Source organism: Lindgomyces ingoldianus (genome assembly GCF_010093535.1).
Source record: "Lindgomyces ingoldianus strain ATCC 200398 unplaced genomic scaffold BDR25scaffold_11, whole genome shotgun sequence".
NCBI classification, from domain to species: domain Eukaryota; kingdom Fungi; phylum Ascomycota; class Dothideomycetes; order Pleosporales; family Lindgomycetaceae; genus Lindgomyces; species Lindgomyces ingoldianus.
In genome coordinates, this window is record NW_022985172.1 from 1,421,057 (window position 1) to 1,432,819 (window position 11,763).

At 50.1% G+C, this 11,763-nt stretch overlaps 6 protein-coding genes across 6 annotated transcripts; 2 read left to right on the forward strand and 4 right to left on the reverse strand.

The window, feature by feature from the left end:
* The first annotated feature begins 1,279 nt into the window (after positions 1 to 1,279).
* BDR25DRAFT_284171 (uncharacterized protein) lies at positions 1,280 to 2,904 on the forward strand. Its single transcript, XM_033688103.1, has 2 exons — positions 1,280 to 2,421; positions 2,491 to 2,904. Exons 1-2 carry the CDS (start codon positions 1,288 to 1,290, stop codon positions 2,782 to 2,784), a joined length of 1,428 nt encoding a protein of 475 aa, XP_033549461.1. The 5' UTR covers positions 1,280 to 1,287; the 3' UTR covers positions 2,785 to 2,904.
* An 877-nt stretch (positions 2,905 to 3,781) lies between these two features.
* BDR25DRAFT_302735 (uncharacterized protein) lies at positions 3,782 to 4,246 on the reverse strand. The gene has a single exon (XM_033689860.1). The coding sequence runs from the start codon at positions 4,169 to 4,171 to the stop codon at positions 3,968 to 3,970; it is 204 nt and encodes a 67-aa protein (XP_033549462.1). The 5' UTR covers positions 4,172 to 4,246; the 3' UTR covers positions 3,782 to 3,967.
* A 1,118-nt stretch (positions 4,247 to 5,364) lies between these two features.
* On the reverse strand, positions 5,365 to 6,441 carry BDR25DRAFT_324441 (mitochondrial dicarboxylate transporter; the record flags this gene model as incomplete). Its single annotated transcript, XM_033692162.1, has 2 exons — positions 5,365 to 5,413; positions 5,480 to 6,441. The coding sequence occupies 2 exons, from the start codon at positions 6,439 to 6,441 to the stop codon at positions 5,365 to 5,367; spliced, it is 1,011 nt and encodes a 336-aa protein (XP_033549463.1).
* Positions 6,442 to 6,586: 145 nt separating this feature from the next.
* Positions 6,587 to 7,787, reverse strand: BDR25DRAFT_16047 (uncharacterized protein). Its single transcript, XM_033684035.1, has 2 exons — positions 6,867 to 7,787; positions 6,587 to 6,591 (listed from the first exon to the last, which is right to left on the reverse strand). The coding sequence occupies exon 1, from the start codon at positions 7,452 to 7,454 to the stop codon at positions 6,990 to 6,992; it is 465 nt and encodes a 154-aa protein (XP_033549464.1). The 5' UTR covers positions 7,455 to 7,787; the 3' UTR covers positions 6,587 to 6,591; positions 6,867 to 6,989.
* A 1,354-nt stretch (positions 7,788 to 9,141) lies between these two features.
* Positions 9,142 to 10,509, reverse strand: BDR25DRAFT_353659 (uncharacterized protein; the record flags this gene model as incomplete). Its single annotated transcript, XM_033695196.1, has 12 exons — positions 9,142 to 9,180; positions 9,221 to 9,231; positions 9,259 to 9,389; positions 9,424 to 9,456; positions 9,495 to 9,610; positions 9,646 to 9,730; positions 9,768 to 9,893; positions 9,980 to 10,046; positions 10,078 to 10,181; positions 10,233 to 10,320; positions 10,344 to 10,403; positions 10,491 to 10,509. 12 exons carry the CDS (start codon positions 10,507 to 10,509, stop codon positions 9,142 to 9,144), a joined length of 879 nt encoding a protein of 292 aa, XP_033549465.1.
* A 50-nt stretch (positions 10,510 to 10,559) lies between these two features.
* Positions 10,560 to 11,347, forward strand: BDR25DRAFT_353660 (uncharacterized protein; the record flags this gene model as incomplete). The annotated part of the gene is made up of 5 exons (XM_033695197.1): positions 10,560 to 10,622; positions 10,656 to 10,802; positions 10,870 to 10,955; positions 11,019 to 11,118; positions 11,210 to 11,347. 5 exons carry the CDS (start codon positions 10,560 to 10,562, stop codon positions 11,345 to 11,347), a joined length of 534 nt encoding a protein of 177 aa, XP_033549466.1.
* Positions 11,348 to 11,763: the final 416 nt, after the last annotated feature.

Genomic DNA, 11,763 nt, shown 5'->3' on the forward strand with positions numbered 1-11,763 from the left:
TCCATCAAAACCTAGCTGCACCTTTATGTTTTCGGGTTAAGGATAAACTGTGGAACTTCTGGTAGGCGCGGAGATGGGGAATCGAGCTGAGCAGCAAGCTGCATAACAGGCAGCACGTGACTATAGTAGGCAACAGTGGTTTCACTTACACAGCAGATGGTGGGGCTCGGAGAATTCGGCAACTACAAATATCAACCATCTTATACTGCTCCTCCCGACAACGGGCATCCTTTTTAGCCTTCTCCCTGGGCTGCTAGCGCTCTCACTTCTTTAGATCGCGCTAGAACTCGCGGGACCGAGTGGCTCTCAGACTTTCTACGGTGCTTCTTGCTCTTGCCTTCATGCTTTTGCTGCAGCTAGTTACGGCCACTAGCAAGGCTCTTCTAGTAATTAATAAGCTAAACCAGAAAACCAAATAGCTCTGCCTCGCTCCCGATAATTGGATTAGCCGAGGACATCACGTTAGCAGGCAAAATCTTCTAGTGTTTGAACGTAGCTTGCTCTCACGCACTAACTAATCTCCGCAACATACCCGTATATCCGTGAGTGCTACCCAAGGAGATATCTATCGGGTGAAAGTGGCTTGTGGTGTCACAAAGGCCCTGTGGGGTTGAAGGCTTCAGTAGTAAAAGTAGACGAAGTGAGGTCAGCTGATCTATTGAGGATAGATGGGAAGGTAACAATACAGAGCGGAATAAAACAGGCGGGAAATCCTCCTAGCGATATACTGCTCCCTATGTCCGTGCGAGTTCTACCTACCAAGCATCTGTGGATCCTCAGGCCCCCCGGGGGATACTTCCCACTGCGGCCTGGTTGACGGCCTCGGTCACCAGCTTCAGCTGCAGTATCGCATATAATTAACAAGAGTCATAAAAGAGGGCAAACATAGGCAAAGCACGGTTAGCCAAGAATATCGAGGGTCAAAAAGGTACTGAGCATAGGCGAGGAGAGGATGAGGGGCCTGAGCAGCACTTAGGTTGAGGTTGAGCAGAGACCTGCTCCTCTGAGCTGCAGGTGTGCAGTGTGAGTAACGGTTGAGCCAGAGCTTGAGTCGGGTTGAGTCGGGTAACAAATCGCTGAGTAAAACAGTAAATTGGGTAAGTAACAAAAGAAGATGCCAAGGCTCGGGCAAGAGCCAGGAACGCACTCGTGAAGCTTCGCGTCTATAAGGAAGGCTGTCACGTGACAGCGAAAACGCGGTACGTGCACGGACCATTAATTTTCCACCTAACGCGTCTCCAACTGGTATCATCAGCCTTGACAAGTTCAACCCACAACCCCACGACCATGCCGTCACGGTACCGAAAATCCACTGTCCGGCCAAATCCAGGCCGGGCCTCCATAGCTCCCGCACTGAACCCATGCAACGCCGCTCTTCCCAACACCCAACTCCCCACATACCGCAAACCATCGCACCCGCTCAACCACCGCGCCCAGAACCAGCTCGCGAGCCTCACCCACTTGCACTCGCTCAAAGATCTTAAAAATCAAAACCAGCAAGCCGTAGAATTGATCACACAAAGCGCTGGTGCCATCAACGACATGCTCCGGGAGCGTGAGCTGCGGGTCGCAAAGCGACGGCAAAGATGGGAGAGGGATAGTGAGGGTGTGTATGAAGAGGAACAGGAGCGTGAGGAACGTGAGCTTGAAGATTTGAAGGCGAAGGTGGAGAATATGACAAAGGAGTTGGAGGTGGGGATGAGGCATCTCATCGATACTGAGATGGCGGGGAGTAGAATAGAAGAGGGGTTTCAGTGGATGAGGACGAATGCTCCGGGCTTGTTGGAACAAGAGTATGTGACTCAGGTGACGCAACAGCAGACGCAACAGAGCCAGAATCATACTCAGAGGCAGAGAAGACAGACGTATGGAGATGGGGACGAAGAAATGAATGATACTGAGGAGGGTGAGGATGAGGAGATACCTAGCCCTGGTCCAACACCACTGAGCGGAATGAGGATCGCGCTTACAGGACCGAGCGAGCTGTTCGCAGATCGCTTGCAGAAAATGAAAGAAAACTATCTATCCCTTTCTCACACAGTCCGATACGCCAAGAACAACGACTACATCGGCTTCAAGAGCATGGTGCATGACGCTAAGAACGGCGATAACGGTCCTCCGTTGCCTCACGCCGATACCTGGTTCACGGAGCGTGGATCCCCAGCCCCAGGTATCACAGCAACCCAGAACGGTGCTGATGAGGACGACGACCTTGTTGTCGACAAAGCGACTATCAGCACGAGATGTCCGATCACATTCCAGAAGTTCCAAGAACCGGTCAGTAGCAAAAAGTGCCCGCACAGTTTCGAGAAGCACGCTATTCTGGACTTCATCCGGCGAAGCAATGTAAAAATTGGGGGAGGGCCTGGGAGGGGACAAGGCGAGAAAGCAGTTCAGTGTCCTGTGTCGGGTTGTAGTCAGGTAGGTCTCCCCTGTGCAGTCTTTTATTACAAGTCATTCGTCCAAGGAATTATACTTATCATTAAATAGATGATCACTGCAAGCGACCTCTTCCATGACGCCGTTCTCATCCGCAAAATCAAACGCATGCAGCAAGCCGAGGCACAGGAAGACGATGCTGAAGACAGTGATCTAGAAGACAACCCAGCTCCTCGACGGCATCGACAAGAAGGAAGCGGGGAAGACGACGTTGCGGTTAGACCTTCCAGACGAGTGAAATCGGAAGTTGCGGTTCCTGCTACGCAAGAGTCGCCACGAAGAACGGCAGAGGCTGTAGATCTAGGGGATCCGAGCGATTTCGACGATAGTGAGCATTATGGATAGCTAAAAGGCGGGGTATAGAGACGGAGTGCACCGTAGACGAGAGTTGTGATATATGTACACCCAAATGTGCAGACCTCTTTGGTATAGTGACTAATGGGAAGACTCAATAGTCTAGCACCCTTCTAGGCTGGTATAGAAGACGGCGTTTCGAGACATCTCGACACATGGCACGGCGATGTAACATAATGAATCCGCGAAGTTGCACCCTCATTCTGTTCCAATATGGCTGAGTATTAACGTAGTGCTGCTCAAGATCTTGCTCTCACACACAACCCCTATTCATCTGCCCTAATCCATCAACCCTCCACTATCTTCTCACTTCCTACCCTCTTTGAAATGCCCCTCATTTCCACACAATCTTAAGATACAAATGCCCAACACTACACGGAAAATCCCTAAACTACTCCTAACATACCCCATACTCTCCATCAAATCCCATAAACCCTTTCCTCCGTCCCCGTTATCTACTCGGCCCCTCTCCTCATCTACCCGCACCGCTTAACTAAGAACCACCAAAACGCACGAAAAACACGCGTGACTATGGCCCCCGCATACCTTTCATAGACCTTGTCCCTTTCGCGCTATTTTGGAGGACATCCCATGCCAGACGAGTAATAGTTTGCGAGAATAACGTGTCGACCGACCGAAGGCCGCCCGCTTCATCAAACGCTTTTTGGGTCTAGGAGACCGTGCGTTGGTACATAGGTAGATCTACATCCAACGAGCAATCGCTTCTAATTAATCCTCCACTCTCCCAACATACCCTGATACGCCCTTATCACTGCATGCGTAGTTGGTGGACTCGCCATCTTGTCAATCTCCCTCCGTATTTCTAGTCTCAAGAGTGTAAAACAAAAAACTACTGGGCTTTTCTAGAGCCTGAGGCCCCGGAGTAGGAGCAGTTTGATCAGATCGGTATGTGCTTATATACCATTTGCGGGATTTCCGCGCTGCTACCATTTCTTCGATGGAGATTGCGGATGGAGGGGAGGAGGGGGTGTTCGAGGTCGGAGAGTGTGGACCAGGAAAGTACGTGTTGATGGTTGAAGGGGGAGTAATCTGATTATAAAGCTTGTAGGAGACATGTGTACAAAGACTTCAAGTTCCCCGTCCCAGGTTAGGTCGGCTTCGTGGTCTTTTAGCGTCCGAGATACCGTGTTCCAAACGTTGAACGGGTGGTATTTTAGGATGACGGGACGGAATATCCGGCTGGGAGCGTGGAGAGGAGGTCTTTGGGCGGTGCGATAGAATTCTCACCTTGGAAACAGTTGTAGTCGGTGATGGTCATGTGCGCGTGGGAGGAGGGTGCAGGGAAGAGGGTGAGGGGTGGGTTCGATGGCATGTCTTTGAGTAGGGTGTGTTGGTTTTTTTTCGCTTTCATGGCCATCTCTTTTCAGGGAGGCGGGTAGTCGCGGCTGCCATTTTGTGCGAATAGAATGAGAGTATAGTTGCTCAAAAGTACCGGTGCATTGAAGGGGAAAGAAGTTGAGAAACAAGCAGGGCAGAAATGTGATAGATCTATTTAGTCGTGCTAACTGATTAGTAAGGGTTGGGACACAATGGCTAGAGCTCTCTCGCACGATAGATCAGATGTACGCACAAGCAGGAAAGCAAGACGTAGGACCAGTGTGTTGGGTTTGGGGGTATCAGATCTTGCCGCCCAGGATCGAATGGCCTGATGATTGGTCTAGTGGGCCCACGGGATGCGAGAGTTACTCCAGTGGGGTCAAATATGACCGCTTCCTTTAGAGAGAAGCTAGTACTGTTGTTGGAAAAAGAGGAGCGGGAGGCCAATTAGTCATTTTTGAGGGAAAGTTCAGAAAGCAGATAATTGCTGACACCCCCCTATAGGGTCTACCACTTGATTCGGGGGACGACAAGTGGGTTACAGTACCTGAGGAATTGTTGGACCGCACTAATTCAAGATGCGGACACGCATACTATTGATGCCGAACCGCATTAACAAAATATTCTTGTCTTCTATAGAACATTGGCAGTGCAGACTGGACTAGTTAAACCTCTTGCTAGAATCAAAGGGAATATTACTAAGATGCAATCTTATGTCCTAACTTACCCCTGTTAAGTTCTACATTAAGGAACATGACTTAGCATAATCTACTATTTTCCCAAAGACAAAGCTGCGCTCATCTCAATTGAGCAGGATCTTGATGTTGTAGCACACCTCTGCAAGTGAGATGAGGTGAATGAACCGAGCACGTGCTATCGGCAAAAGCACCTTCAGGCCGACCCTCGGACCCACTCCAAGGCGCTAACGAAATCTCTCAAGCGCAAGGCCGCAACCAGCACCACATTGCCACATCCACTCCTCAAGGTAGAAAGTTTCCATATTCTCGTTCCTACATACAGGCGCGCGTGGAGTCTTTCCTAGGAACGCAGCTAAGCGGTCCCATGCCATCCAGTCCCGACCAAAGAAAAATTGCCAGATTTCATTCCATTCCATATGCCCGAACGCCCACGAATTGCTGGAAATGCCGCAGTGAAGCTGCGAAAGGGAAGTGTTTGTTTTCTTCCTCTTCACATTCTCGTCCTGTCTCCTCGCGCCAGTTGATTGACGTTCGTTTATTTCGTGATAAACCCGAGATAATCGGCGACGATGAGGGTGATCATTCTGTTTGTCTTGTGAGTTCCTTGACTTCATCTTTTCTTTTTTTATGCTTCTCGTTGTTGCACTTACGCATGCGGGGCAATTCGGACATAGTATGTCCCAAACCCTCTATAAAATCTTAGGAGACCCTCGTCCTTTGCAACCTTCTTAAAGCAATCAAGCATGCCCCGGTACGGCAATGATCCATCCGGCCGCTTCGTCTGTTTTTGCAGCCTGGTCTTGACGAAGTCGAATGGGAGAGAAAAGAAACTGGCAAAGAACCCGGCAACCGCCGAGGCAGTGAGCGTCTGTGTCCGAGGGGATAGCGAGCTGGTCTTGAGCTGGTTCTTGGCCTCAGAGAAGAAGGCAAGCTGGCCGAAATTGAGAGCCATTGCTCGCACGACAGTCGGGTAACATCCAGCCCATAGTCGTGTTATGCCCTCATTCTTGGATATCCGGACTAGTGCATCAATAACGGATTTGTAGTTTTCACGCTGTGCTGCGGGCTTGAGACCATCGGACTGCATTCGGATGAGAGCCAGATCAGCAGGATTTCCGACCATGGCCGCAAGACCACCAGCTGCCAAACCAGCGCCCGCTCGTTCCTTGAACCCGATTTTGGTGCCCTTGGACTCGGCTGATGCCGACAGAGTCTTCATAAACGTATCGAAGAAACCCAGGCGCGCCGTGGTGTAGACTGCTTGCCGGAGCAGACCCGCACTCAGGCCAGTGTACAGATCTCGAGCTTTCCCCGAGGCTAGAATATCCTTCACCACCGACACGGGTGTGGGCTTTGGGCCTGTCTTTGCACCCTCTCCGGCGAGCTGTAGTCGGACCTTGATCATGTCGACTGGCTGGATCACGGTCGTGGCGGTCATGCCCGCTATCCCGCCATTGACGAAGGGGAGGGCCCCTCGCATGAAGGGCGAGTGCAAGAAGTCGGTGGTGGCCTGCTTGGGGTTCTCGGCGGCAGACTTCATAGCAGTGGAGGCGTCAGAAAGGACGGTCTCGCTGGTCTGCTTCGCATTCTCCATGGCGCGGGAGGCGGGCATTTTAACTGTGGCTGACATGATGGTTAGGAGGGCAGTGAAGAAGGCTGGAGCCGGGGACAGGGCGGGGAGCAAACGAGAGAGCGTGAATGGAAAGAAGCAACGAACAAGGAGGAGGAAGCTTGACCTATGAATCAAGTATCGGCGGGCGTCCTACAGCTAGTGCTCAAGGTTTCGTCAGTCCAGATACAGAAACACTAGTGAATTGGCAAGCTTCCCCAGGCACAGCGTGAAGGCCGCGGCCGAGGAGCGAGCCGGCAGCGACATAGTTATAGCGATCGGGTGTGTGTGTCGGGAACGGAGGCCACATTTCTCAGACAACATCTACAGGTACAGCCACAGGTGTTCCGTGCGGCGAGGCTTTCCGAAACCACCCGCAGCAAGAAATTGAGGCAGGAGCAAGAGACTGTGGGAATTGGAAAGCGTACCTCTCACGCAATGCGGACGACGGCGCCAAGTCTGGGTCGCGAGCAACAGTGCCCAGGTGGGCCGCGAGCGATATCGGTTAGTGGCCGTGGGAGGGGTGGAGCACTGGGGGAGGCCCAAACAGCTCAGACCACAACCAGCAGATTCACAACCAAACGAAGGATGTGGATAAAGTGAGAAGGTGTTGAGTCGGTGGCTTCAGTGGCATCAGGTGTCCGGCCCAAGTCCAGAGTCCAGTGCCGTTCCCCCTCATTCTTGTGGTTGGCCATCCTGTTTTCCCCGCAGTACAAAGAGACCAGCACTCCAGCCCTAACCACCACTGACGTGAACAGCCCTGTGTTGCACATGTCTGGCTTGCGGCCCAATGAGATTGCGCGCATTTCCCCCCTCAGCTGTCTCGCAATGCTCTCGCCATCCCCGCGGCCCGCTGTTCCTCGAAACGTCTCCAGCGCCGTGGCAGTCGGGGCGTTTGGGTGCGAAGTGTCGTTATGAAGGCTGCCCGAAGCTCCTGACTGTCGCGTGTTGCATTGACTGGAGCAATTGCCGGAGCAATATCCGCAGAAACTCCAACTTCTCAGATCCAGCCTCATCCACGATGTAAAACCCCTATTCCCGTGGCATTTCCTGCGTTGCGGCTGTCCCAGTCCTACTTGCGGATCCGCAGGTACTCGCCCGTGGAATGCGCGAGGTGTCTTATCGTTATCTGTGTTGTTGTTCTGACGTAGCGAACAAGGTCCAGCCGAGGCAAGTCCCACCGGATGAACGCCTGTTCCCCAGCACTCAACCGCTGCTTGCAGCCGTGGGGGCAGCCCCAGGGGCTCAACACTCTATTTTATCAGTCCAATATCCCGCCATATCGCCAATTATCCTCCGACCATCAGATGAATGTCACTTTCACATTCACTGACAAGTGGACTGTGCTGAGATAACCGTAACCTCGGACGGATCAACGCAACCTCAGCATCGGCCTATTCACCATAACAAACAGCTGTGCAAGGTTTGCATCGGCCCAGCAGCTCGCAATGATCTCAGCGCGCGTCCAGCGCGACAACCTTAATTCCTCCGACGTACGACATGTGAAGCTGAGCCTCGTTCCTGGCTGACGTGCAGCGAATACAATACTAATACAGTATCGCAAGATCCACTACGCCTTCTGATTTGTTGAGCGCCAACAAATTTGCCATGCAGTGCATCCTCCCGCGACCCACTGAGGCTGGAACTTGCGTCTCCGGTGTTGAAATTGTCCTGTGAAGATTTCAACCTTCGGTTATCATATCCGCGGCCGAGAGGTGTATGATGGCAGCTGAGGTCGGTGCTGAGCGAAGCCGGAGGTGAGGATTGTGTGGGTATGTACCTTGGGTATCATGTATACATAGCCGCAGCATATCCGCACGCCCAATCCACAGCAGATAGCCCGTGACGTTTGTTGTAAGCCCGCTGTCCAGCCAGGCGCAATGCATTTCATCAAAGAATAGGATATTGAAAGAGCCCACGGAGCCACGAAAAGTACTAACTAAAACACAGATAACCTCCACTTGGGTCTTTATTTTTTTTTATTTTTTTCTCAAAGAGGAAAATCGGAATGGGTGCTCTCGAAGGCTATGCATGGGCGCTCTGGATGTCTGTTCCATCGAACATGAGGAACGTCAGCACGAACCCTCGTATCTTTATCGTTCCACATGTGGCATGAGTCTCGTAGCCCTCAGGTGAACAATGCCAGGATCTTTAGGAGGAGAAGTTTTCTGCCTGGATCTCAGTGCTACTCCCTTCAACATACCCCTTGCTCTTGTGGGATAATGCACGTGTCACCGAATCTGAATTAACAAGTTCTCCACAGAGCAGATGACAAAACACTAACGCTAGGGCTTGAACACGGAAGCAATCTCATACTAAGTAAGGAATAGTCTTTAGTAGTCTTAGATAAAGCAATGTTAGGTTCTCCGCGGCGAAGCTGGGACCCAAGCCTCTTTCACATCCAACTTTTTCTCTGTTCTGACCTCTCGATCTCTTTTCTTCGGCTTCGGCTGTCATTAATTATTCTACAAAGATTCGATAATATAGCTGTAGAATCGGCAAGTAATCGTTCCGTCAAAGCGAACACCGAAGGAGTCTTCTGCGGGAGGAATCACCAATTGCAAATTTGAGCTAGGAATAGACGTATGGATTCAACTGAGGTCATCCTTCATATGGGGTAGGTGAAAATGCGTTACCCAAATGAGCATTGAGAAACAGCAGCAACGCTCTTCAATTTACATATTTAGAAAAATGAGGCGGAGATCAGACGAATCGATCGTGAGGGACAGTAAGTGGCTGGAGCTAATGCTGCACTATGGACAAAAGCAGGCTAGATTAACACATGATCGGAACCTCATCACGATCGATCCGAATCCTGACCAGGGTTCACTTTAAGGTTCCCTTGACGGACATCTGAATCAATCCACCTCCACGATAGCAGGCCAACAATCCAGAAATTCCGGCAGAGATTCGCAACAGAATCTACCAGATGATTCTTTGCTAGTTCGATCCTGATCCATCCATCCAGTAGCTAGCTACTCCCACTCGTAGTCTAACAACTCACATATATTCCAAGATCTAGCAAACTAGATGAGGGGATGCCAGTAGGAGATCACAGATTTATCCTGTAAAACGCTCCATAGAAACCAGCATTCTCCGTACGCGCAAGGAAGTGCACCGCCAAGCCCACAATATCATGCTCAAAACCAACCAATTCAATCCGAGTCGAAAGCTTCAGTCCCAATCTCCCATACGCCCACCGAACACCAAATTCTCATCACAATGCTGGATAAAGAACATACTGCACAATCCCGAAGATTCGTATTTCATTTCGTCATGACTTCCATTAGAACTGGACCGAAGAGGAAATCGATAAGATGCCGGGGGACCATAATTTGCATATCCATATCCAACGGGAAGACTCGGGAAAGGCCTGAATTATAACTCTATGATTTTGGCAAGGGATTTGGATTGTTTTTGAGAAGAGATACAGGAGGTGATACATATGTTGAGGGCTATAGCACACATAGTAGGTTTAATAAGACCGCTTTAGGATACTCTGTCTCGAGGGTTAGTTAGACTAATATACTAATCAAGATACGAGGCTCGACCCCTCGCTCCAATTAAAACTGCCCAAGACTCAAGCACCGATTTCTTCACCTCAAAGACTCAAGAAGCGCTCCTCAAGCCACTCCGAACGTAGACGAGCTGTTTCAGCAACCTGGACATCGGCGGCATACTTTCCGCCCTTGCCGACACCGTATTTGGCGAGATAAAAAAGCCAACAAGGACGGGTTTGATATCTATTATCGAGGAACTGACCTAAGTAAAAAAATTCCGGGAACTAACAGCACCGATCTAGCAACTCCATACGCGCCAACGAGATCTGGTCCGCCGCCGACATAACCATCAGTCGCATCCGTTTCTCCGCATCCATGTGCCCTAACAGGACAGAAATGCGGCACCAATTTCGTGAATAACATTGCTGACCTCGAACTCACCTTTTGTCTCAACTGTGTCCAATACTCACTCGAAATCATGCGAGACAATCCAGACGACGGTCCCCTCCTACGTAAGGGCTAATTATGCTCAAGATGCGGCCACGTGGAGACCCTCTGATGCACAGCGCATGAAGCTATATGAAAGTCGCGCGTAGTGTTTCAGGTTGTTGGCGTGACCAAATGGCGACTGAAGCGCAGGAGGCGGCACCGGATTGTGCACAACCGATGAAAAGGAAGGAGGAGGTTTTCGATTGAAACGATAGGGATGTGGCGCAGTGGGCGGAGAGTTATATCGCATACGTGGCGCATTCGGAGGAGAGCCAAGAGTGTTCCCTAGATCCTAGCGGCGGGAAGGAGGCGGTGTTTGAAATCGTCCGTAGTGTTCTGGGAATTTGTTTTAAACCCCTCACCTCGTGTGATTATGTGGCAGGGAGGGCAAAAGTATACAGGTAGGGTTTGCATATGTTCTACATGTGCCTACCTTGTCGAGAAAATTCAGTCTCTGGGTAGGGCTCTTAGTTGGTTTATCATGCTGATAGCCTATCCTCAGCCTCTCTTACTATCAACTAGAATCCAGTAGCTACAAGAGAATAGAGAAATTTGCAGAAGATTATGCAATCAGTTAGCAAGATGATTCAGAAATGGTTTAACAGAGGACAGTCAAACTGTAACCGCTAGAAGTTACTACCTAAAAGGCACTCGCGAGAAACAGCAACAATACCATGTCAATGAAGTGAAAGTCATACTTTAAGCCACACCCCTTCTACCCGTTCCCTTTCAGTTGCTAATATCTCTCACTAAAACATGATCATCTCCCCCTACCCCTCTAGCTAAAGCAGTTCCCCTCCGTCCCCCACATCCCCCTTGTCCGGCGAACTCTCCCTACATCGGACCTCCTGAACAGCTTATTAGCTTATCAGCTCGTCTCCAAAACCATTATCTTCCCATCCCACTATTTCCATGCATAGATCTCTTGGACCTTTCTAGCTAAGGGACATATACATATTTATCCCCTAACAGCATGAATTTCCACATACGGTGTCGGTAACATGCATATATAATATTACCACATAATATAAACCATATCATAAGCCGGATAGGAATCTATCTTTACACCATGCTACTCGAGTGATAAAAATGGAGACTGCTACCAAGGGAATAAAATTCCTGGTTCAAGTGCGAGTCTATTATGTGGCCATGTTTACGCTAGGAAAGGAATAAAATACAGCAGAACAAGCAAACTTCTTTCACCTGCCACATTCAGGCAGAAGATATAGAGTGTCTTGTTTTCTAGCATTGTTTATAGGACAAGAAGCTACGTGGGACAAACATGGTATTTCTCAGAAAGTAACGATTGAGGCTGAAGACGAGACATCTGCTATCT